Below are 23,834 nucleotides of genomic sequence, written 5' to 3' on the forward strand. Positions count from 1 at the left end.
CATAAAGATTATATTTAATGTGATCAAAATAAGTAGATTCTATCTCAAACATTTTTATATTAAAGTTACTTAAACAACTGCCTCAAAATCAAGGACGTATTTATATTTATTACATTTTATCAAATATATTAAGTAAAATGAAATGACTACAGATTCATTTATTACAGTGTACACTCAAAAAACTGTTTTGTTGAATGAACATAATTTTATTATGACGAGTGGTTGCACAAAATAATTTTATCTGAATCTAGATATTTTTATTATGTTGACTGGACTTATACATTTAAGTAAATTAAAAAATATATATATTATGTAATTCAAATTTTCTTAATAAATCCAATTAAACCCACTTTAAATGAACTTAAATAAATTGTGCATGTTTTTTAAATATATTGTACTCTTTCAAATCAATTAAAATGTTTAAATTGTACCTTTTTTATTAAGTTGATTCTAATTAAATATTTTTTAGCTATCATACATGACACAGAACCAACAGATGTGTAGACCACCAACTTTAATATGATACAAACAAAACAACACAAGAAAGCAGAAACACACTGTTCAGATTCTGTCAACCAGAATCATAAGGATGGAATGAACAGTCTAAACTGACAAAAAAATAAATAAATTTGGATTAACTTAATTTTTTCCAGCTACATTTAATTAAATAAAATAAGATTGTCATAATTCTGACAATATATGTTGAAATTACATGTATTTTATAAATGGAGTTAAATAACACCGAATTTCTATTAAAATATGCTTACATAATATATGTAACATTTACTAAGGGTCAAAATCACTTTTTTCAGTGTAATCAATTAGTCGACAAACCTGTATGAGGACACTTTCTAATGCACTTTAGTACGTTTGTAAGTAAATGCACGCATTTCCTGGTCATTTTGTGTTTTTTTTTAGTCCTTTAGTCCAACATAAAATGTGATTTTGAATCTTTTTTTTTTTACTTTCAAAACACTATCATGCTCAATAAAGAATTTTAAATGTTGCAGATGTGAACAAAGGTTACAAATATAACATATGAGAGGGTTACATCCAGTTCTATCATTTTATACTAAATATATTTGAGCTTGTCTCCAGTTTTACTTGATATATCATCATCAAACTGAAACTGGCCTCATGGAGTTTACAGCCACTTCTGATAATTGCATTACATTTACCTGATAAACAGCAGAATGTGTTCTTGGACATTTTTCCTGGCTAAATACTAATATTAATGATAATAATAATATCTCTAGTCATTTAGCCTGGTACTCTATGTGCTGTTAGTCATCTAAAAATAAGTGTGATATTAGTCATGCTGCTTGTCTAAATGCCTTTAACCATTCTGCTTACATGAACATGGCTGTAGCTGATGTGTCAGCTCAACATTATTGTGCCCTTGCTTGAGTTACCAAATTATAAATATTTTGTTTAAAATAACATACATATTTCTCCCCAGAGTCACTCTAATGGTGTGAAACTTAAGTAGATTTATAATGGCCCCATACAGTAGTCCCATTTATCTTCTTTAACTGAAAATGTAATACATTTATCACAAAGAATTACTCTATAGGCTTTAATTTCCCATTGAATAGTTTATTAAATTCATTGAAAAGTTCACTTTAAGTGGTCTGTCAGTATTTCCTCTTTTATAAGGAATAAGCCATGAAATCATGTCATACTTACATACCTTACCTACATAACTCTTCTTGGGCAGAAATGAGTGTCTTTTATGCTCTATTTGAAATGTTTTTCATATTATAAAATATCCTTCCCCCACTCCATAACTGAACTAATTTCCCACAGATAACATGTGTTACTCACTGTGTCAAAACCCCGATAGCTAGTGATGTGCCAATGAAGCCTCATGAAGCATTTTCTTTATTTTCTGAGCCCACTAGATGGTGCTCTATGTTCAACAAAGGACTGAAAGAACAATCAATTATTATTGCTTGAGCCTTTTTCTTTAAACTAAGAGCACCATCAAGTGGGCTCAGAAAATGAAGAAAATGCTTCATGAGGCTTCATTGGCACATCACAAATATAAACCTTTCAACAACAGGGCAATTCAAAGTGCTTTACACAAAACAATAAAAGCATTAGAAAGAGACATATGTAAAATGACATTCAAATATAACATTTTAAGACTGAAAACAAGCGGATAAAATATTTAAGAAAAAAATACAAAAGTAAATTCAAATATAAAATTTCAAAATTGAAAGCGAGCTGATAAATTATTTTTAAAATATCAAATATCAAAGGTTATGAATAGAGGTTACAGTGCAGTACTGAATGACAGTGGCAAACAGGAAAGTCTTAAGTCTTGGTTTAAAAGAGTTGAGAGTTGCAGCAGACCTGCAGTTTTCTGAGAGTTTGTTCCAGATATGTGGAGCATAAAAACTGAACTTGTTTAGTCCATGTTTAGTTTAGATGTTTAGATGATCTGAGAGTTCTGGGTGGTTCGTAGCTAAGCAGAAGATCAGAAATGTATTCAGTCCTAAACCTGCTTTGTAGACCAACAATAGTATTTTGAAATCATGTCTTTGACAGATAGGAAGAACCTGGTCTCACAGGAATCTGTGAAATAGCCACAGAATCACTCAAATTCCCGTGGCTATTCCATGGATATTTTTTCCTATGGTTTGCGTCCAAGTCACGTGAATTTTAAGGTCCTGGCGGTCGGAACAAAAAACATGGCGGACAGTTCTCTCATTTTCAGTGAAAAAAATCAATATTTTGACTTAGTTTCTGCATAAAAATGGATTTTGATCACATTTCTAGCGAGAAATATATATTTTATTTCCTAAATATTCACTCAGTGAATGTACATAATCACTTTGTATGTTGGAATAGCCACGGGATATGACTGTCATTAAGTTGCATTGTAGCGAAATCCGTGTCAGTTTCACAGAAATTTGAGTGATTCCGTGGCTATTCCACGGATTTTGAGTTAAGCAAATCCGTGGCTATTTCACGGATTCCTGTGAGACCATGTTGGATAGGAAGCCAGTGTAAGGACCTGGAGTAATATGATCTGCTTTTTTGGTCTCAGTGAGGACTCCAGCAGCAGCGTTCTGAATGAGCTGCAGCTGTCCGATCCACTTTTTAGGGAGACCTGTAAAGACACTGTTGCAGTAGTTGAGCCTGCTGAAGATAAATGCATGGACAAGTTTTTCCAAAGGTTGCTTAGCCATTGTTCTTTGGACAGCGAGCTGACAAGCTGGCCTATTTGCAGACATTTGCATAGTCCTTTGCAGTAGTAGCCAAGGCAGGGTAGGTGGCTTGTGTATGTGTACTCAATTTCACATTGATTGCACTGCAAAAAAAAAAGATAATAACACTAAATCTGAGGGAAATGATCTTGCTGCATGGACAGATAATTTCACTTGACAAGATTTCTTTAATTAAGATTGTTAAATCTAGAAATGAGCATGTTGAACACTTAAAATGAGAAATTAACTCTTAAAACAAGATAAATTATCTAACACTTCTAAATCTAAAGTTTTTGTTATCTTGGTAAGAAACAAATCATTTGCAGGTCACTCTGCTCAGGCCAGTTCATCGCTGCTTGCAGCTTTATTTTATCTTTTTTTAAGAGTTAATTTCTTATTTCAAGCGTTCAAACATGCTTATTTCTAGATTTAATCATCTTAATTTAAGAAATCTTGTCAAGTGAAATTATCTGTCCATGCAGCAAGATCATTTCCCTCAGATTGAGTGTTTTTATCTTGTTTTTACATACACCTTTTTGCAGAGTGTGATGTATCAAGGAAAAAGCATGAGTGCGGTTTGATGCACGTGGAGGTGCCTTTGCAGATGTAATTTTCCAGTTTTGTGAGTATGTCAGTTCTAAATATGAAAGCTGTGCAGTCTTTGATACATCCTGGCCTCTAATGAGACACTTCATGACAAGAAACTCTTAACTTGTCTGAATGTCCTTTCTTTTTATTTACACTAGACCTAGTACATAATTACATCATTCTCTTCAGGGAAATTGTGGGGAAATTACACTTAGATAAAATAAGTTTTGAAGCAAATTATTATAAAAAAGCAACACATTATTGTTGTGTGTTCTATGTTATTTTGCAATCTGGCCTTTGGTTTTAATGAGAATCAACTTTGCTGTCTCATAATTTATATTGTCCACTTGTTGTTATTAGGGTTGTCACGATACTAAAATTTTCAACTCGATACCGATACTCAGGAAAATATTCGATACTCGATACCATTTTCGATACCACAAGGATAAAAACAAAGACCCCAAAATTATTAACAAGAAAAATGCAACAAGTAAAGAATAACAGAACCACAGGTTAAATATTTATAATAAAAAACAGTTAACAATAACAATTAGAACAACATTTTGAGGTTGTATGCTGTGCACAATATTAGGCAAGCTTGATAAGTCGACTTTTCTCTGCTTCATTCTGGGACTTCAAGGGAGAAAATAACACTTTTCAGTCACCAACATATGTAAACTTATTAACTCTTAATGCTTATGTATACTGACACTGTGTCAATAGATGTAATATGGGCATACTACGTGCCTGATTTATTTATTTATGTAGTTATTTACGTTGTTTATAATCATTTACGTGACGTCAGCCTTTAATTGCTAACCGCGGCTAATGGCTAATAATAACACGGGCAACATTAATGCGAGCCACTGGCCACGATAAAATCTGTAATAGGTCAGTTTGAAACGAAAGGTTGGGGGGGTATCAATACTTTTGAAAATTAGTATTGTATCCGGATACAACGTTTTAGTATTGATACTTTTTTGAGTATAGATACTTTTGACAACCCTACACTGCAAAAAAAGAAAAGTTGGGTGAACTCAAAATTTCAAGGCAACAAACTTCGATAAAATTTTAAGTTGGACAATTAAACTAAATATTTTAAGTTTTGTTTTTGAGTTTGCTCAACTCTGAATTTCTCTGGCACGATTGTAACACGGCTATGAATGTCAGCTAATGTTGCGACCACAATTTTGAGTTAGCATTGATACGCTAATGGCTACTCTTGTAGCAATAACAAGCAGCGCTGCTAGCATTAGTTAGCCACTAGCATCAGTTAGCCGCTAGCTTTTGCTAATGACCAAATTTCACAACAAAGAAATAAGAGTTAGCAGAACGATTGTCCCTTGTTTTGAACCCCAACTTAAAGATATAAGTTACAACAACTCACAAACTTGTTTTTGAGCAGATAACTGGCTTGCTTTGTTGTGCTAACTTACATTATTGCCCTAAATGTCAGTAATTTATATTTCCAAGTTTTACCAACTTAAATCACTGTTTAAGGCCAAAAAATACAAGTTGGCTTTTTTTGCAGTGTAGTTGTTATACCAGATCTGTTGTTCTGTTCCTTTTTTCTTGAAATGAAGTATTAATGTAAGGACAAATTCAGCTGGCTTCAGATCCAGCTGGATGCCAATGACAAAGTCAAAGGTAAGCTGGGGTAAAGGCACAGGCTTCATTACGTGACTCAACATCACTGCATCAAAAAGCTCACTGATGCTTTATAAATGCTCACTTTTAAGCCTTCCAAGGATAGGCAGTGGGGAAAAGCCTCTGACTAATTCAACACAGCGAGAGTAAAGCACTTGTCCTCTTCTAGCCCATCCTCTCTTTTTCACCTTTTATCTCTCCACTTCTGCATTAATTCCAATCTTTGTCCATTGTAGTTTGGAAGAACCGTTTCTGAATCATTACTACTAGAAATATACTTTAAAATCATTGCCCAGAGTAAGTGAAGATCTATAAATACTTAGTTTGGTTATCCCTTTCAGGGTTTTTCATCAGATCAGTGCACTCTGGCCACATGGGCAGCTCTACTCACTGAACTGGAACACGGCCAATGAGCTGAGAATTAAGTTGGATAAAGTTACAGTTTGCAAACTAAAAGTTGCAATAGCAATTATAAAACACACAGAAGTACAAGAGTATTAATTTGAGCAAAACTAGCTTACTGTATCAAACCTTGCTACCATGAATTACTAGGTTTAATGTGATCCAAAAGTTATTTAAACACAAAACACACTTAAATATGCACGATTACTGTTAAAACTAACCTCATGCCTCTTCAGGGGCTAAAACATAAAAAAAAAATTGAACTCCTTGATGTTATCTTTACAGTATAATCTCACTTGAGTTAGTTTTGCGTCTCTTCTCTTTTTGGCCTTTCAAAATAAAACAGTCATGAACAAAACAGGCTTTTGCATATATGTTTTATACATATATATTTTATTTTATTTATTTATTTATTTTATTCTGCCCATGTATCCATGCAACGATTAATTGATTACTTGATCAATAATGTTATAGATTCTCCAGTTGGCAGGTTTCTTCCAGCTAAAAAGGCAAAAAAAAAAAAATTGAACTCCTTGATGTTATCTTTTCAGCATAATCTCACTTGAGTTAGTTTTACGTCCCTTGTCTTTTCGTCGTTTCAAAATAAAACAGCCTTTATCAAAACAGGCTTTTGCATATATGTTTATATATATATATATATATATATATATATATATATATATATATATATATATATATTTTATCCTGCCCATGTATCCATGCAACGATTAATTGATTACTTGATCATTTATGTTAGAGATTCTTTTCTTCCAGCTAAAAAAGCTAAAAAAAAAATTGAACTCATTGATGTTATCTTTTCAGCATAATCTCACTTGAGTTACTTTTACGTCTCTTCTCTTTTCGTCCTTTCAAAATAAAACAGCCATTATCAAAATTAAAAATAAAAATAAATAAATAAATAAAAAAAATATATATATATTTTATTCTGCCCATGTATCCATGCAACAATTAATTGATTAATTGATGATTAATGTTATAGATGCTCCAGTTGGCAGGTTTCTTCCAAACGCCCATCCCTACTGTGGACAAGGGCAGGCTGAGCATGCAGTTACAAGGCTTCACACATACTCATCGAACTACTTTACCGCCTGCAGTTCTGTGAGAAATGGTACAAACGGTTAAACGGTTTCTTGTTCGTACATGCTCTGTCCTATAACAAGCTTCACAACTGGTAAAAGAGGTGAAGAGCTGTAAGGAACACAATTTACTCCCAGCTGGCTGTGCATCATCCATCATCTATCGAGAGTAACATTATTTTTCTATTGCAGGTCCATGGATTTTAGGAATGAATGTTATTAATATGGTTTACTCTACAACAGAATCTCATACTTGGAAAAAAAATGAAATAAATTATATTCAATATGATTAAAGAAGATTGTCGCTCAACACTGAAAAAACACAACAGCAGCGGACAGAAGCAGGAGAATTCAGCAGACGGTAGATAAAAATAGGAAATTAGCTCAAACCACTTTCAAACTGCAGAATCAGGAAATATCCACAGGAAGTGGAAGATGGCTCACACCCTGCTGTCTGGTAAAGAAGAGTGGCACCTCAAACCAATAAAGAACAAGGAGAAGAAGAAGACAAGTACAGCCCAAGTGTAGATTTTCACTTTATCGAAGGAAGGAGAATGATACACACCACACCAGGTGTTCTGCCTCTGGGCAATATAGCTGACATCTCGGCTGAGACAGCCTTAGATTTAGAGTGTATTTGAGAGGTTAGGAACTTTACTCTTTGAGTGGAGATGTAATGTATAAAGTGCTGCCCTTTAGTAGAAACTACCTTTGCCCTTCAGCTGTCAGAAGCAGAAGGAGAAACGGGGGTCACCCACTCCGCTACTATCAGAGTCGTGGCAGGTTGAGGGGAAGACCTGGAATGAAGATCAGTTTCCTCAGCGACTTTAATCTGCTGCTGTTGGAGATAAGGACAGCAGTCAGGCATGACTTGGTCACTATCTTCTGGAAGAAGCAGGTGGGAGTCCAGCTGCTGTGGAGATGTTTTTACTAGGGCCGGGACTTTAACACGTTAATTAAGATGAATTAATTACACAAAAATGAACACGTTACACGCACTTACTTTTGCACCGCAGAACGTTTCTCACTGGATGAGTTTCAGGCGGACCGATTATACTGGAGCACCAACTAGCGGTCATGAGTTCAGACGACAACAAACCACAGTGAACATGAAGGAAGAAGCTGATAAGACGCTTTGGTTGGGCCCGTGGATGATGGGACATTTAGTTACAAAAAATGAACGGATGGAAGCGTCGATAAGAGCATGGTTGTGTTGCTATGCAACAAGGAATTCACATATCACTGCAGCACATCAAGCCTCAAGTATCATCTCAATGCTAAACATATAGCAGCTAGCGGCTAGTGTGGTAGCTAGCGTGGATTGTGTTTTACTTAAAAAAAACAAAGTATTCTAGTTTACAGAAGGTCTACCTACCTATAGGCTACCTGAATTTATGAAATGTACTATATTTCTAAATATGCTATTGCTACACTTAATGGCAAAAATTGCACTGGTCTGCTGGACTTGAACAAAAATAAACAATATTTTTGTTGCTTAAGCTTATGTATTCAGTCATTATTCAATGGTATACTAAAAATCCATGTGAAAAAAATTACTTCTCACTGTTCTCAGGTCAAATATTTATATGTGATTAAAATGCGATTAATTTTGATTAATTAATTACAAAGCCTCTAATTAATTAGATTAATTTTAATCGAGTCCCGGCCATAGTTTTTACTAGTGATGTGCCAATGAACCCTCATGAAGTATTTTCTCTATTTTCTGAGCCCACTAGATGGTGCTCTTATTTTAAAGAAAAAGCCTCAAGCAATAGAAATTAATTGTGCTTTCAGTCCTTTGTTGAACATAGAGTGCAAATATGAAATCATTCATTCATTCCTTCCTTACTTACGACATTGCCTCTGTGACTTTCATATCGCGATCGCATGCGGCAACAGCTTCGGCGAACTTATAAATCAAACAGGAAGTAACGTACATTCTTAAGCGTGACAACAAACGTCAAATAAAAGTGTCTTCAAAATAAAGGTCCAACATCAATAACATGCCTGAAGGGCAACACAAGGTGTTGCAGCATATTTTGGGTTGATAACATTTGATGCTAAATGTTTTAATTTCTGACAACACAATAATTGATTAAAATGATCAAAAATCCACCCAAAATACCACATGAAGACCTCAAGACCTTGACGAACAACCTAGAACAATTACCCATGCTGTGACCATTGTAAAAACAATTGGATGATGAGCACTTCAGTCCTGGTAACTGCTGAGAAACCCACTTATTTTCAATAAACATGCCTGCCATGCCCTAGAAATCCGAGGTCTCTAGTAAGTGGTTGCAAAATTTCATGACGTTGTGATTATCCGAGAGGTCACAATAGTGAGGTCAAGTTTCCAAAAAATGAAAGGGGGGTGGAGTTATGGTTATGTGTGCATGTAATGACAGACTTGAAACTTTCATCAATTTTTTGTTTGATGCTCCTCGGTCATGTAAAACCAAAGATATGATAGTTTAAATCTGATAATCAGCTAACACTATTACTATAAATACATGTTTTTATGGGAATTTCTTGTATATAGTTGTATTATATTTGAATTTCATCTTTATATGTTCATATATGTTGCAACCTGTGTTTACATTTATAGGTCCAAAACAGTTCATTGAGCATATTTGTGCAATTTTATTTCAGACTTCATTATTTTTATGTATTTTTGGGCACAATATGTTAATAAAGTGGATTAAAGTTAAAAAAAAAAATGGAAAAAATGAAATGAAAAATGAAAAAATGGATAGCAACATTTTGTATGTGGTAAAGGGCAAATAGGCTCAGACCCCAGAGGGTTAATTACAACAAGAATGATGCCATAAGGCTAAAAACAATTATTACATTAAAAGAAAAATAGAAGGTAAAACGAGTAAAGAAGTAACAAGTCTATAAAATTGGGTTTTAAGATGTGATTTAAAAGAAGTTACTGACTGAAATGGCTAAGTAACATCACACATGAATACAGTTCAGTCCACAAGAGTGTCAGCTTTTTTAGGCATAATCAATTTATGCAATTCCAAGACTGTTTAGTGTGCAGAATGATTCAAATACAATGGCTGAAAATAACTAGCAATGTTCTTACTTGAAGATCCAGGGTTGGCATAGATGTATTTTTTGCCACCAAACCAGAATTTTACAAGAACATTGTTATTCCAGGAAAGTTGCTATGGCTTGGTTTTGTCCCCACTACATATCTGACTCTTTATCCAAGTTGTATTAGCTGTATCCCATCCCCCACATTCTCCCCCTCCCACAGTCACACACCTCCTTACTTTCCATATCCCGACTCCCTATCCTCAAGGTTTACTGTCCGCCTCCACATGCATTAAAACTCCCCCACACATGCATACAATCACTTAAACACACACTGCCCACACTACCTACCGATTATACATAGGCTATTACAAAGGGACCATTATTTATATTTCATAAGTTCCACAGCAGGTTAACAGTTTGTGTACATAATATGCATATGTACACTTGTGCCTTCATTATCACAGAGTAAACATTTGCAGGATTTCCCTCCTCTGCGTAAACTATAACTGCCTTGCTGGAACAATCAAAAATGATATGTTAATGCATGATTAATTAGATCCCAACAGAATAAACTATATAATAAGATCATTATTATGGAAGGCCTGCTGTTTTATTTTGCTTTTTGTCAAGGCATTCACTTATTCAAATAGTGAATTATAAACTACATAAATACATATTTCAATAAATGATACTTAATTTGATTCAAGTATAGTCAAATATTTAATTAGAATAGAGTTGCAGGTAATTTACAGGCAGACATATTCAAAACTGTGTCACCACAGAGCAAAATATATCCTATTAGATTTGCTTTGCACTCTGAAAAATGTCAAAGTTAATATACAGGTTTTAAATTAACAAGACACTTGAGCTGCTTAATCCCTCATCAACTGCAATCATTTAACATAACAAGCTAACTAATAAGATCTGTAATTAAGGTAATTAGCATTATTTAGAAACTAGTACTATGTCATCATACTTATCTTCACATAAATCATGGCTGCCTCTTAGAGCATAATGCAGTTCTTACAGTTTCGAGAAAAACTGTTTTTCCTCATTAATATGCAAATGAAAGCACATGTGCTCTAGAATCTAATAAAATCATCTCCTCTATAGGGCCAGCCTGCAGTGTGATTATGAGAACTCTGCAGTTTCTGTCTGCACAATAATTAATTCACAGGGTAGCGACTGCGTACTGCAAAAACAGACAGACACATCGTGGTAGCATAATGATCCATTTTTCACTGTTTTAAACAACCATGCCTCCTGATCAGGAGCTGAATATAAACCCATATGTGTGATTTAAAAATGAAGCTGAGTCGGATTTATACAGCAGCTTAGTGGCACTTGTGTTTCATTAAAGATTGATAGTTCAGTGTGTATCATTTATGGAAACATGCAAATAATCGCATGTTTCAATACACTGCAACCAATATTTTAACGCATAAAGACACACCTGCACATCAAAGAAAAGTCAACAGCAACAAATATAAAGCAGTGATATTTCTTTAAAAATTTCAAGGTTTACTAATACTGTACAAATACAATCATACATTTCTCTTTTTCAAATAATGCATTACAATTACTGGACTCAATATATTGACTTTTTATGCTTTTTTGCGTTGTTTTAAGTAATGCTGCAAATGTTCGAAAGGCAGTACAAACTGACAAAAAACCCCTATATTTCTCAAGCAGCCATTCCAGCTGTTTATATGTTATTTTAATAATAAATTAATATAATACATAATGATTATGTTATTGCAATGTTTTGTAAACAGAGCCTGAAAGTCTATTTTATTTGTTTTGGTTGTAGTTTATTGTTTTATTTATCTAGGATATTTTAATATTTCTTTTCCCCATTCAATTCCAATGTTTGATATTTGTGAGATTTAAAAATTCACTGCTGTGGAAAAGGGTGTACTTATTATGCTCTAATATTGTTATAAAACTAAAAAAACATCAAGACAACGAAACTATTGTTTATCGTGATAGTTTCTGGGAAAATATATAGTACTCACGCACGCTATATATATATATATACTTTTTTTTATATATTATATTGAAAATAAATACATACATGTTAATGTTATGTGTTATTATTGTTATCATTATAATACAAATATTACTAATATAACATACATGGAATGATTAAATGTTTTATATAAATTGATTTAAGTTAAGCAATTCCAATTCAAATATAAATAATTCAAGTTCAGTTTCTGGTGGCAGATATTTCAGCCCATATCATACTCCCTCCTGGTGCAGCAAGACCTCCATCCTTAATGACAGAATATATGTTTGTCAATACCACCCATAACAACATTTGATTGTTTGTCGAAAGAGCCTTGCAGTACAGCGAAGCGATTTAAAAATAGCACACACCTCATTGTACATACACGTATGGTTCACGGTTGTAAAAAAGGCTGCAGTTTCTGTGAATTTATGCTGCAAAACCACTGACCTAGGTTTAGGGCAAAAAAAATCCTGGTTAGGCGTTATAAAAGACAGTTTGAACAGTAAATGTCAGTAGTGAAGTAGTTATGAGGGTTACGTAAAAAGTAATTTACTTTTGTTTTCACACTGTACACAAACCCTGTTCTCCTGGGTGAAAATTCGCCGTTTGTTTGTTTGATCCATCCACCTTCTGTCCCTCCCATTGTGATATCCACCATTTAAACTCTGTATTAATCGTTAATATGGCGGTGGAGGACAGTCTAAAACGTAAATATATGTTGTATTTTGCTGCATGTACAAACGCCCATATTGAAGTTTTTGAAGGAAGACCAGTGAGTGTGTTATGAGCTCAGCTTCACTGTTTTTTGCTGTGGTAGCTGCATGTGCATGTTAATGCATGGTAGTACCCAGTTTGTTAAAAAGTGATGCCAAGGGCTTCTCCTGGGAGCGTGTCTGTGTTCCCCGGGTCCTATGTTCCGCCTCTTTGTATGAGACTGGGGAACATAAGACCCTTTTTCCCCGCTTTTCCCAAAAAGGGTCCCATGTTACCCGGTCTGTTCCTTTTTCCATCATTACTGCCAAATACCATGGCAAATAGGCCTATGTAGGCCTACGGGCTGTTTGACGCGCATATCCAAATAGGCCTAGAGGAGGAGGGATTAGGTCAGGGTTGGCAAACCTGCAGGACTCGAGCTAACCCTAACCCTAACCCTTAATGGATCGCTCCCTCAACCTCCACCCGAATCTCCTGCCTCCATCTTTTAAAACCACTCTTTTAACTATTTTATAGATAAGAGACACCTTTTTAAAAGCTTTTATTAAAGAAAATCCCTCTCGTCGAAGGAACCTTTAAGAGATTTTATCTATATGATCCTCATGCCCGTGCCCTTCGTAGCACTCTCTAAGAGTGCTGCTCCAAACCTAACCCTAACACTAAACCTAACCCTAACACTAAACCTAACCCTAACATTAAACCTAACCCTAACCCTAAACCTAACTCTAAACCTCATCCTAACCCTAACCCTAACACTAAACCTAACCCTAAACCTAACCCAGCAAAAGTGGGGAACATAGGACCCTTTTTCAGAAAAAGGGTCCTATGCTCCCCGGTTTGTATTGCTACAGGGGACCATAGGACCCTTTTGGGGAAAAACGGGGAACATAGGTCCCGGGGAACATAGGGATGACCCCCTTCTGGGAGGTATCCATATGTAATGTGAGGAGTTGGGAATGAGAATGAGAGCCATATGGAGGCCATCCCTGAGTTTGCTTTTGACAATTGAATGTATCATTTAATTTCTGCCGTTGTATGTCCACAATTGAAAATCTAACTAATTGATGGAAGTGTGAAATTCAGTGCATTTTTCACAAAATTGTATGCACATATTTCCAAATAAAAGCATTGTGTTAACAAGTGAATGGATTAAGTACAGATTGGTTAAGTACTGTTTATTTTCTTTTTTTCGTGCCTAAGAAATATTCAACAGGCATAGACATTGAAAGGTTTGATATTGCTGGTACGATGTCAAACATAATTTCACTGTCTATTTTTATTTGGACTGTGTGCTTCACATGAAAACAATAGACATGACCCTGAATCTAGATGTGCTGCAGCCGATGCTCTGCTGCTGCCTCAACTGCTCAGACTGGCTGCTCTCACCCTTTAACATGGGTGCCAAAATAAAAACCAAGAGGTGCACACGCGCCGCAGGCTGTGTGGCCCAGGCATCAGGCTCTGAACCATAGATGTGCTCTGAAGGTTGTTTACAGCACTTTTAAAGTTTCGATATGTGATATCTCAAAACTGACAGCCAGCCAAATACCTCAACATTGAAGAAGCAGCAGCCTTTAGTGTCAGTTTCTGTTGGATGAACTTTAATATTGTGCTTTGGTGTGTTTCTTCTTCATGTTTCTAGTTGTGCATGTGCAAGAATAGCTACTTACTAGCATTTTAACTACTCATACATTTCATGTTTCTGTTTGCATAAATGTGCTTTGAAGAATTTGATAGTGCATTATTCTTTAATTTTGATAGACACGCAGTGAATCCCACATTGGTCTGCATCAGGCGGCAACCTCCAGGTCTGAGCAGGGAGGCAAACCAGGAAGTGCCTTCAGCTGCATTCTACCGAAATTTCCAGCTGGAGGCGCTAAGTGTGGCTGCAGAAAGATTTCTGTCCATACATTTCAATGCAAAATGAGAAAACTTCTCACTTGATTTATTACCTTATTTTATTTTAGGACAACACCATAGTCTCAATCGCTAGTAAAAAATCTTCTTCAAGACAATTTGATGTGAATAGTTCTAATAATGGCCCCATTTAGAAGAAAATAGAAGATAAAGAATCGTATGATTTGGGGCGTGGCTACCTTTGATTGACAGGTCACTAACAAGGCGAGCCGTGATCAGAAGAGAAGCAGAACAATGCGTATCCATGGCAACGTGTCAATAAAGTTATATATAAAGTTATATAGATATAAAAAAGTATGTTTACCGGTTTAGTCTCATAACTTTTTTTTTTTTAATTTTCATTTAATGACAGTTTATTTGAACGTTTTGTTCAGTAAAAATGTCTTGTTCAGCGTTTGGTTGGACTAACAGACACTCCAAGGAGTCGCATTTTTCTGAAGTAAGTAACATAAGTTTTGTTTTGTTTTTTTGCTAGCCAAAACTAACATCCCAGTTAATGCTCCAGTTAATGCTAACATGAATTAGAAGCAGCTTCTCCCAGTCAGGTTGAGGTGTAGAGAGGCTGTAGTCAGTGATCAGATCCCTCTCCTCCTCCACAGTCCAGATATGGTCTGTTCCCCGTATTGGAAACAAGATGGCGACGCAAGATGGCAACGAGTTGCTGAACTCGAGGCTTCCAACGGGCCACAAACCAATGGCTGACGTCACGGTCACTACGTCCATTATTTATATACAGTCTATGATCTACACCTCCCTAGCTGTGTGTGTCCTCAAAGTAAACTTCAAATGAAGACGACGTAACTTATCTGGACTTTTACATTTCCTCAGCAGCCTGATCACTGCCACAGCACCCGTACATAATACTGTATTTTCCTACATTTCATTCAACGCAGACAATGATTTTCTTCCCTTTCATATCTGTTTCCTTCTTTGATCCCAGCACTTTTTTATTTTTTTATTTTGTATGATGTGACAACGAGAAGTTTTGTGCCTTTAATCAATAAAACTTTATCTTCGGTTTATTGTACTTCAGACTCTTGCCGTGTGTGGTAGCTTGTGAAGACTTTGAAAACGTCTTTCCCAACGCTGGGGCCCTTTCAGTCTGCTGCTCCTTGTTGTCTGACATAATGACAGTGTGATTGTGAAGGCACTTCATTTACTTGATGTGATAAGAGTTAATTACAGGGCGGATTTGAGCAGCCGCCAATCGGTAGACTGCAGAAACAATCCATGACCTCCTCTGTCTCCTCACTGCATGGCTGCTCTTCTTCTCTTTACCATTTCTCCTCTCTTTACACACTCTGTATTTCGAAAGAGAGACTGGGGAAGGGACAGTTAGTCACAGTTTACTCATGACTAAACCCACCTGAGCGTATAGGACTTCAGATATATTTAAAGGTCCCTCAAGGATAGCGACTTTTCTTATGAGTGCATGTGACATCCTTGTTTTACAACCCTTAAAGTAGTAGCAGGCATAGTAGTAGTAGTATTCCTGGCAGTTGCAGTTCTGTATTAAACCAAAAGTAAACCTGGTCCACACAACCAGTGGTGGAATGTAACTAAGTACATTTACTCAACTGTAGTTAAGCACAATTTTGAGGTACTTTACTTGAGTATTTCCATTTTATTTAACTTTATACTTCTACTCCACTGTATTTTGAGGCACATATTGTACTTTTTAGATCAGTGATGGGCATTTTGTGATAAAAGCACCAAATTTGGTACATATAAAGCTTAATATATTTAGAAAAAGACAGGATATTGGGCCATCCCATATTCGCAATTTGATGACCATGGCGGCCATTTTGGAAAATGCTGGCCAGCTTTTACTAGATAGAACCTGGGCCGCCTCCAAGATGCAGGTTACATGTTTTCAACACCACAAATATTAATTACATTAAAGTTCAAGTGAAAATATATTTTATGACGATGTAAAACAATAACAAATTAAAGAAAATGCAATGAAATGTTGAGATTGCCCCTAAATGTTACAGTAATAAATGGAACCTTGTCATTCCAATGTACATTGGACTCATCGACCAGCCGAGAGCTGTTAGCGGGCTTAATTTTCACATCATATATATCTTATGAAACTAGAAGGTCTAAGGCAGCGATGGACAACTTAAATGCTGGAGGGGGCCACAATTTTTCATGGACACTACCACAGGGCCACATATAGGACCGTGCACTTAACCAGATATGATTGAAACTGCAATTTGAAATATGTTTACAGTGCAGTAACTTAACATATTTCATGCTTCAATGCATGTAGAACAGTATAGATAGGAGTACAAAAGGTTTGAAGCAAATTTAAAAAAAAAAAAATTCAAAATTAATTGCAAGAAGTAATTTTGTTCATTTTTGCACAGCACTTTTAAGATTTCATGCTCAAATGCATGAAGTTGTACTGAGGGCCACTTCAAGTGAGTTTGCGGACCGTTGCCCATCCCTGGTTTAGACAATGGTTAACATAGAAATCCTGAAAATAGTTATATTTCTGTGTTTCTGTGTAGGTAATATATGCAAAAAATGAAGCCAGAATTCATTCAGGAATGCATCATGTGTCTTCCTCTGCAGTTGCACAAAGTCTAAAAATTATTACATTTTCTTCAAAACAGACTCTTAATGAGCTCATTGTCATTACGTATTACAAAAACATTTTTCTCACACCAATGGTCTCTGCCTAAACACCGTCTCCTGGCAACCTGACAGGTTGAGAAACCCCCGGAGCTCTTCTAAGTATTGGCTAAGATAGGAGTCATTTCCTCAAATTGATAGAAATAGACTGAAAATTCATCACTGTTTATTTAGTTAGGACCTATTTCCTTCTCTTGACACTTGATAAATTCAGGCCCTCATCAATTTGGACCTTTTCTGTTATGACGAGGATATGGATGTAATTTGTTTCAGTGCCTGCGAGGAAACTTTGCATCTTTTGTAAAGCTGCTAACTTACTTTAAGGAATTTCATTAGCATGGATTTCAGTGGAGAGTTTTATTCCTCCGTGCCAGATACTTTATTATTTATAATTACATATCGTAAAAAAATGCAAAGATTTTGGACACTGAGAGAGTCCATCAAGATATATTTGTCCCGTTATCGTCCCTTCGAAACTAATTCTTGTGTGAATGTCTGGCTGGGTTAAGAGGAAATATTCATCATCTCAACAGAAGAATGATGCTCACAGCTTCAGTCAGACAGAGGCCACTTACATTGTTAATTTCATTACCTCGGCGAGATGAAACGAAAGTAAAAAGGGAGAGAGGACAGAGAGATGGATCTAGTTCAAGCACTGCCATCTAAGTGCGTATAGAGATTCTCCTATATTTCAATTTGCTGCGTCTTGTACTGTTCCATGGTCTGCAGTTTAAATGGAGGACTTTTATGATGCAAATGCAGGCAGGAGCGATAAATCTCTCTTGCGCTCCTCTCCTGGGCTCTCCTGATGCAAAAGATCTCTCTCTCTCTCTCTCTCTCTCTCTCTCTCTCACATATATACACACACATACAAATCCAGGCGCTATCTTGCACTCTCCCTCCCTTTTTCTCCACTGCAGCATCGTGTTACACTCGCCCCCTGGCCACATGAAAAATGAATCGGGTCCAGGTGATGCAGTGAGAGAGTGGGGAGGGGAAGAGAGAGAGAGAGAGAGAAAGAGAGAGAGAGAGAGAGAGACCCCAAAAAGTAATGCTTTGACTTTCCTCAACAACTTCTAGGTCACTTTAATTTGGAAGATGATAACTCAGTGAGCCGCTCAGTCACACACACACATGCATACACACACACAAGACCCACACACACACTTCAAAACACACACTCGGCCGTAATAATTCCAAAGTGCTGTGCTGTGAAGTAATCAGATTTCATTGTAGTGCCATGCAATTGATTACTATGGTTACCATATGAATGATTACATGTACCATGACAATTCATACAAATGTTCCTATTATTAATTCATCTTAAAAGTCTTTGAAAATTTGTTATTTGTACCAAATATCAGGAAATAATCCTGCAATTTCTGAAATATTACAATTTTCATACTTGCTTTGCAGAATAATATTTCGCTTTCTAACTTAATGTCTGAGAGCCTCTTCAACACAGCAGTGTGTAAAGTGTTTTCCAGCTTCTGGGTATAAGCACTTATTATGCAACAGAGGCCAAGCTGTCCAGACTGAACCTGACTCTACCTAGTATGGCTCAAGCTCCAAAAATGCTGGATTGTTATTTGGGTTATTTTTTAAGACTTTAAAAAGCTCCTCCAGAGCCACAGATGACATTATATAACAGTTTTTACTGTTAAGGCTAACTAGGGGTAGGGTAAATTCAGTATGTAGTCCTTTCCAATTGCACTGTTGTGACAGAGTGTAACTGTGTGATTTGAAACTCTAAAAGAAGTGTTTTTTTATGAAAACACACAAGTAAATTGCAGATTCACTGATGTCCCTCAATTACATTTTACTTGGAAATATCAACTATTTAAGCCAATAAACTGGTTTAGTGAATATTAATTGGAACAAATTATTCAATTAACAAACAAAACTAAGGACACATAATAACAATCACTAAGTAATGCACTACATGAAAAACTGCTATTTTAAAGTAAAAGCACTGAATTCGTATTTCTTTGTAGAATTTATATAGATGATTGAGATAATAATTACAGGGCCGAAAAATCTTTTTTTCAGTGTATTAGGGTTCGATACCCTGAGTAAGGTGATATGCACAAGACACAGGTTACCTAACATCTGGCTGTCATGTTTTCCTGGGAAAACACTTGATTAAAGGCGATTTAATGATTTCAGTTAACTGCTGACCCCCCTGAGCCTCTGTGCTGTTTCTCCACCCCAGGGGGAGGTGGTGGATGTCCAGTACGCCGGTGTGGATGACCTCCGGAGAGCCAAAGACAGCCTGAACCTCACCAACCAGATTGCTGTGGTCAAGCTTGGCCAGGCACCTTTGCTGTACAAGGTAAGATCAAATCAAATGTCTGCAAAGAGCTGAGGCTCCGCTCTGCTGATAAGAGAACCACCCATGTGATTTAATGCAGTACTTGAGATCCATCTGATACTATAATCCTGCAGCAGGAAGAGAAATACTAACCCAGACAAGATATTTTAATCTTTAAAAATAAATTAATGAAAGGTATGACTCAAAAAATGATTTTCCATTAATGGGGGGAAAGGGGTAAAGTTTTTTTTAACCCTTTGATGCACAACATGGGTCTAAAGCAGACCCGGGCATTGGGCGGCCCGCTGGGCAACATCTGGCCCGTTGGCTGTCCTTATCCGGCCCACATGAGGTTACCAAGAAATTAGAAATTAACACAACCGCAGTGCTTTTATTTTGAAGGCGTCTTACGTTTTTGTGGTTTGAATGTATGTTTAGTAGCATCAACTTTCTATGAATTATGATTCACTCATTATTTACCGTTCGTTTTTCATTTAACGTCCATCTGTTATTTCCTGTCACTAACTTTCAAAATTAAAGCACCCGTTTCACACTGGATGGCACCTTTTCAAAATAAACGCATCACAACATTATAAAACATAGAAAATTTACAAACATAAAAAACAAGATATATAACACAAAAACAACAATAGGAACCTTGCTAAAGGTCATTTATAGTTGTGTTTAAAATAAATGGAAAAGTGATAGTGATTGGAGTATTTACTACTTTTTACTGCTATAATTGATTTACTCCACATTAACAGTCTCATCATAACATGTATTCTTATCAGTAGCAGCTCAAAACCAGATCATTTACTGTATTTTTTAAAGCGATTAAATTAATATTGAGCATAATTTAGGTCAGAGTTTTGGTCCAGCCCCCGCAACCTTCGTGGTATTGGTCATGTGGCCCCTTGCGAAAAAATTGCCCACCCCTGGTCTAAAGTGACCCGATACGAAAGAGTTTTTGTTCTATATCTTTGCAATAAATTATTTTCATCATTCAGTATTCCAGGTTTTCCTCAATTAGTTTGTTTTTGATCATCATACATCCTAATTTTATGTTTTCCTTGATTGACTTTTTAATAAAATCCCTTTTGTGTCACTACTATTCTAATGTACAACATGGGCGAAAAATGACCCATATCCATTTTTTAGCTAGGCGCTTGCTAAGCTAACTACTTAGCTATCTTCTTGGCTAAGTAGTTAGCTTAGCAAGCTAACTACTTATCGTTATCGATCGTTATCAAAAAACAAGATATTTAAAGAATACATGGAATATTCAATCATAAAATAAGTGTATATCAAAGGAGAGCACAGATACACACATCAAGCATTAAATAACATGGGGAATTAATGCTGTCATTTTTGACCCATGTTGTGCATTAGAAGGGTTGTCAATATGTTGTGCATCAAAGGGTTAAACTGATTTTGGGTATGTTGATATAGTTGCGTGCATATATATCTCACTGTCCTTTTGAAAAAAACTAAATAAGTAAGCTTGCTACACTAGGATTTCTACTTTGCACAGGGTCTAATATATACAGCTAGTCATGCATCGCTAATTCTTCATATTATTTTTGCAATAAATTCATCATGCCTGACTCCTGTATCCACAAAAAGATGTCTGAATCCATCTGCCTTAATAAGAAATAACATTAGCAATGCATTGATTGATTAGGCCTGTTCCTGCTTGGATGTGTGCCACATTCAGCTCCAAGCAGTTTCCTATCAATTAGACGATGACAGGGAAAATATAAATTCCAATCCACTTAATTAAAGCATAAACATCTACTTACATGTTAATTACTGATAAATTTTAAGTTTCCATTAAATTAGAAGTAATTTAATTATACCAACTTGAAAAAAACTCAATGTGGACTTGGTGCAATACTGAGTAATGGAAATTTACCCAGAATACTCTAAGTGGCTTCTGACACAGTTGTATCATAACCACATGTGTCAGACTCAATAAATGCGGACACACTAAAGTGAAATCAGACCTTTAGAATTATTGACATGAATGTGTACCATGTTATCTTATATTGGTATTATATATTTAGCACAGTCCAGTGCAAAACCTCTGTAAGAGATTTAAAGTGGCAAATCTGTGTGAAAAAAGTTGCAGATTTACGAGAAAAAAGTGGGGAAAAAAAGAACTTTTTTCTTGCAGATTCACCACTTCAAATCTCATGAATCTGCAATTTTTTTTCTCGTAGATTTGCCACTTTAATCTTGTAAACTTTTTTCTCAAAATTTCACCCCCCTCCTCCGGGTCCGTATGTTTTTTTTACACACTCAATAGTCCACATTCTGGCAGTATTTAATATCCTCCAATATTCTCTAGGGTTGAAATTTGGAATTTGCAAGTATTTCAATGAGTGCCCTATTTAGGGTTAATTAACTTCTTTTGAATACATTGCACTTGTTGGAGTAGTTTGTTTTAAAGCAAAGTACCTTTGACTCTCTCTTAAGTAGATTCTTCAAAAAAAATGTTTTTGAATACAACCGTGATGCTAATTTTATTTACTCATCATGTTATGCATTTATGCACATTCCCTGATGAGACTGGATAAGATCCAGATGCATAAAACTGTACAGTTCCATGACTCTTTGTTTGCACAAAGACAGAAATAGACATATGCATTCTTTTCATCAGATATATAAAGCTACATGTACGCCTCTAGCAGGAGCCTCGTTTCCTTGCCACAGTTAGCCACGAGTGGATGTAGAAACACCTTTAGGCCTCATCTGCATATCAATGCTTGTGCCTGCTTAACCACTCATTACACCTGTGAATGAGAAAACAATAAAGTAGAGGTGCATTTTCTCCGACTGCGTTGCATCTGCATTGACCATCATTATGCATGACCATTATGCTCGGCTGTGGCTCTTTGTTGTGTCCATACTACCAATTCATCACATTTCTGCAAACCGTCACTGAAGAAAAATCTCAATCATCATTATTAAACGGAAGGATGATTATATATTAGGGATCGTGTTTACACAGACAATAACATGCTTCACAATTCAGCTAAGATGATAATGGTTCAAATGTAAATAATAATTAAAAAAGAGATGAATGATAAATCGTTTTAAGTTAAGCTTATTGATGTGCAAAGCATTAAAGCTGGTAAAAAAAAAAACAACAACCTGAAAATAATCTCTCACCTAATAATTATATATATCCTTTATTTAATCCTCTGGGGTCTGAGCCTATTTGCTCTTTATACACCACATAATATTTACTATACCCATGTTTGGTATTTTCTCAGCACAATTTCAACATGACTATTATTTTTTCACTTTAACCCACTTTATTAACATATTGAGCCCAAAAATACACAAAAAAAATGAAATTCGAAACAAAATTATAATACTATAATACTATTTATGACAATAAAAACCATAAATATGTTCAATGAACTGTTTCAGACCTGAAAAATGTAAACATAGGTTAAAAATATGAACATATAAAGGTAAAATTCAAATATAATAAAACTATACATAAAAAATTACCGTAAAAACATGTTTATTTATAGGAACAGTGTTGGATTATTAAACCCCATTTTGCAACGCCTGCCTCGTCCCATCCTACTTTTACACTTGAATAAATATTTCTGTACTATCAAATTAAAACGATCATATGTTTGGTTTTACACGACCTCAGAATGTCAAACAAAAAACTGGAGAAAGTTTCAAGTCTGTAATTTGGAGTGAAGTCGACAGAGACAGAGATTTCTTTGTCCTTTAAAACGGATTTGAATTCTCCGATTGTGATCAGCTCAGACAGTTTCAAGTCCTTTTGCAAATTATTCCAGGACAAAGGGGAGGAGTAATTAAAATCCTTCTTACCTAACTTAGATCTCACTTTTTTTTTTTTTTTAACAAAGCATCTGTATAAGTATTTTGAGAGCGAAAACCATATTGAGTTTGGTTTCGACACATGTATGTACACAGATATGAAGGGAGGAGCCAAAGAATAGATTTGTGGATAAAAACTAACCAATGCACACATACAAAGAAGGCATTTCAGCCGTGGCATACAAAGTTGTTGATGTGTATGATTTTCACAGCCAGTAATGAAACGCAAAGCACAATCATGAACACAGTGCAACTTCTTAAGGCTCTGATTATTACCTTCATATTACCAGCAGCTATTGCAGCTAAAACTGTGCATACTGTACATCTGGTCTGAATAATGTGTGGTGCTTATATTCTCACTGCACATTCTTTCTTTATAAATACCAGTT

At 35.6% G+C, this 23,834-nt stretch overlaps 1 protein-coding gene across 1 annotated transcript in view; it reads left to right on the forward strand.

Moving 5' to 3' along the window:
- LOC131978137 (inactive N-acetylated-alpha-linked acidic dipeptidase-like protein 2) overlaps positions 1-23,834 on the forward strand; it is a 787,053-nt gene that overhangs the window by 427,122 nt on the left and 336,097 nt on the right. The window contains exon 7 of the mRNA XM_059341659.1: positions 19,483-19,602. Within this exon, the coding sequence (XP_059197642.1) occupies positions 19,483-19,602 (120 nt within the window). The remainder of the gene's footprint in view (positions 1-19,482; positions 19,603-23,834) is intronic.

This window comes from Centropristis striata, chromosome 9 (genome assembly GCF_030273125.1).
Source record: "Centropristis striata isolate RG_2023a ecotype Rhode Island chromosome 9, C.striata_1.0, whole genome shotgun sequence".
In the NCBI taxonomy this organism is placed as follows: Eukaryota; Metazoa; Chordata; class Actinopteri; order Perciformes; family Serranidae; genus Centropristis; species Centropristis striata.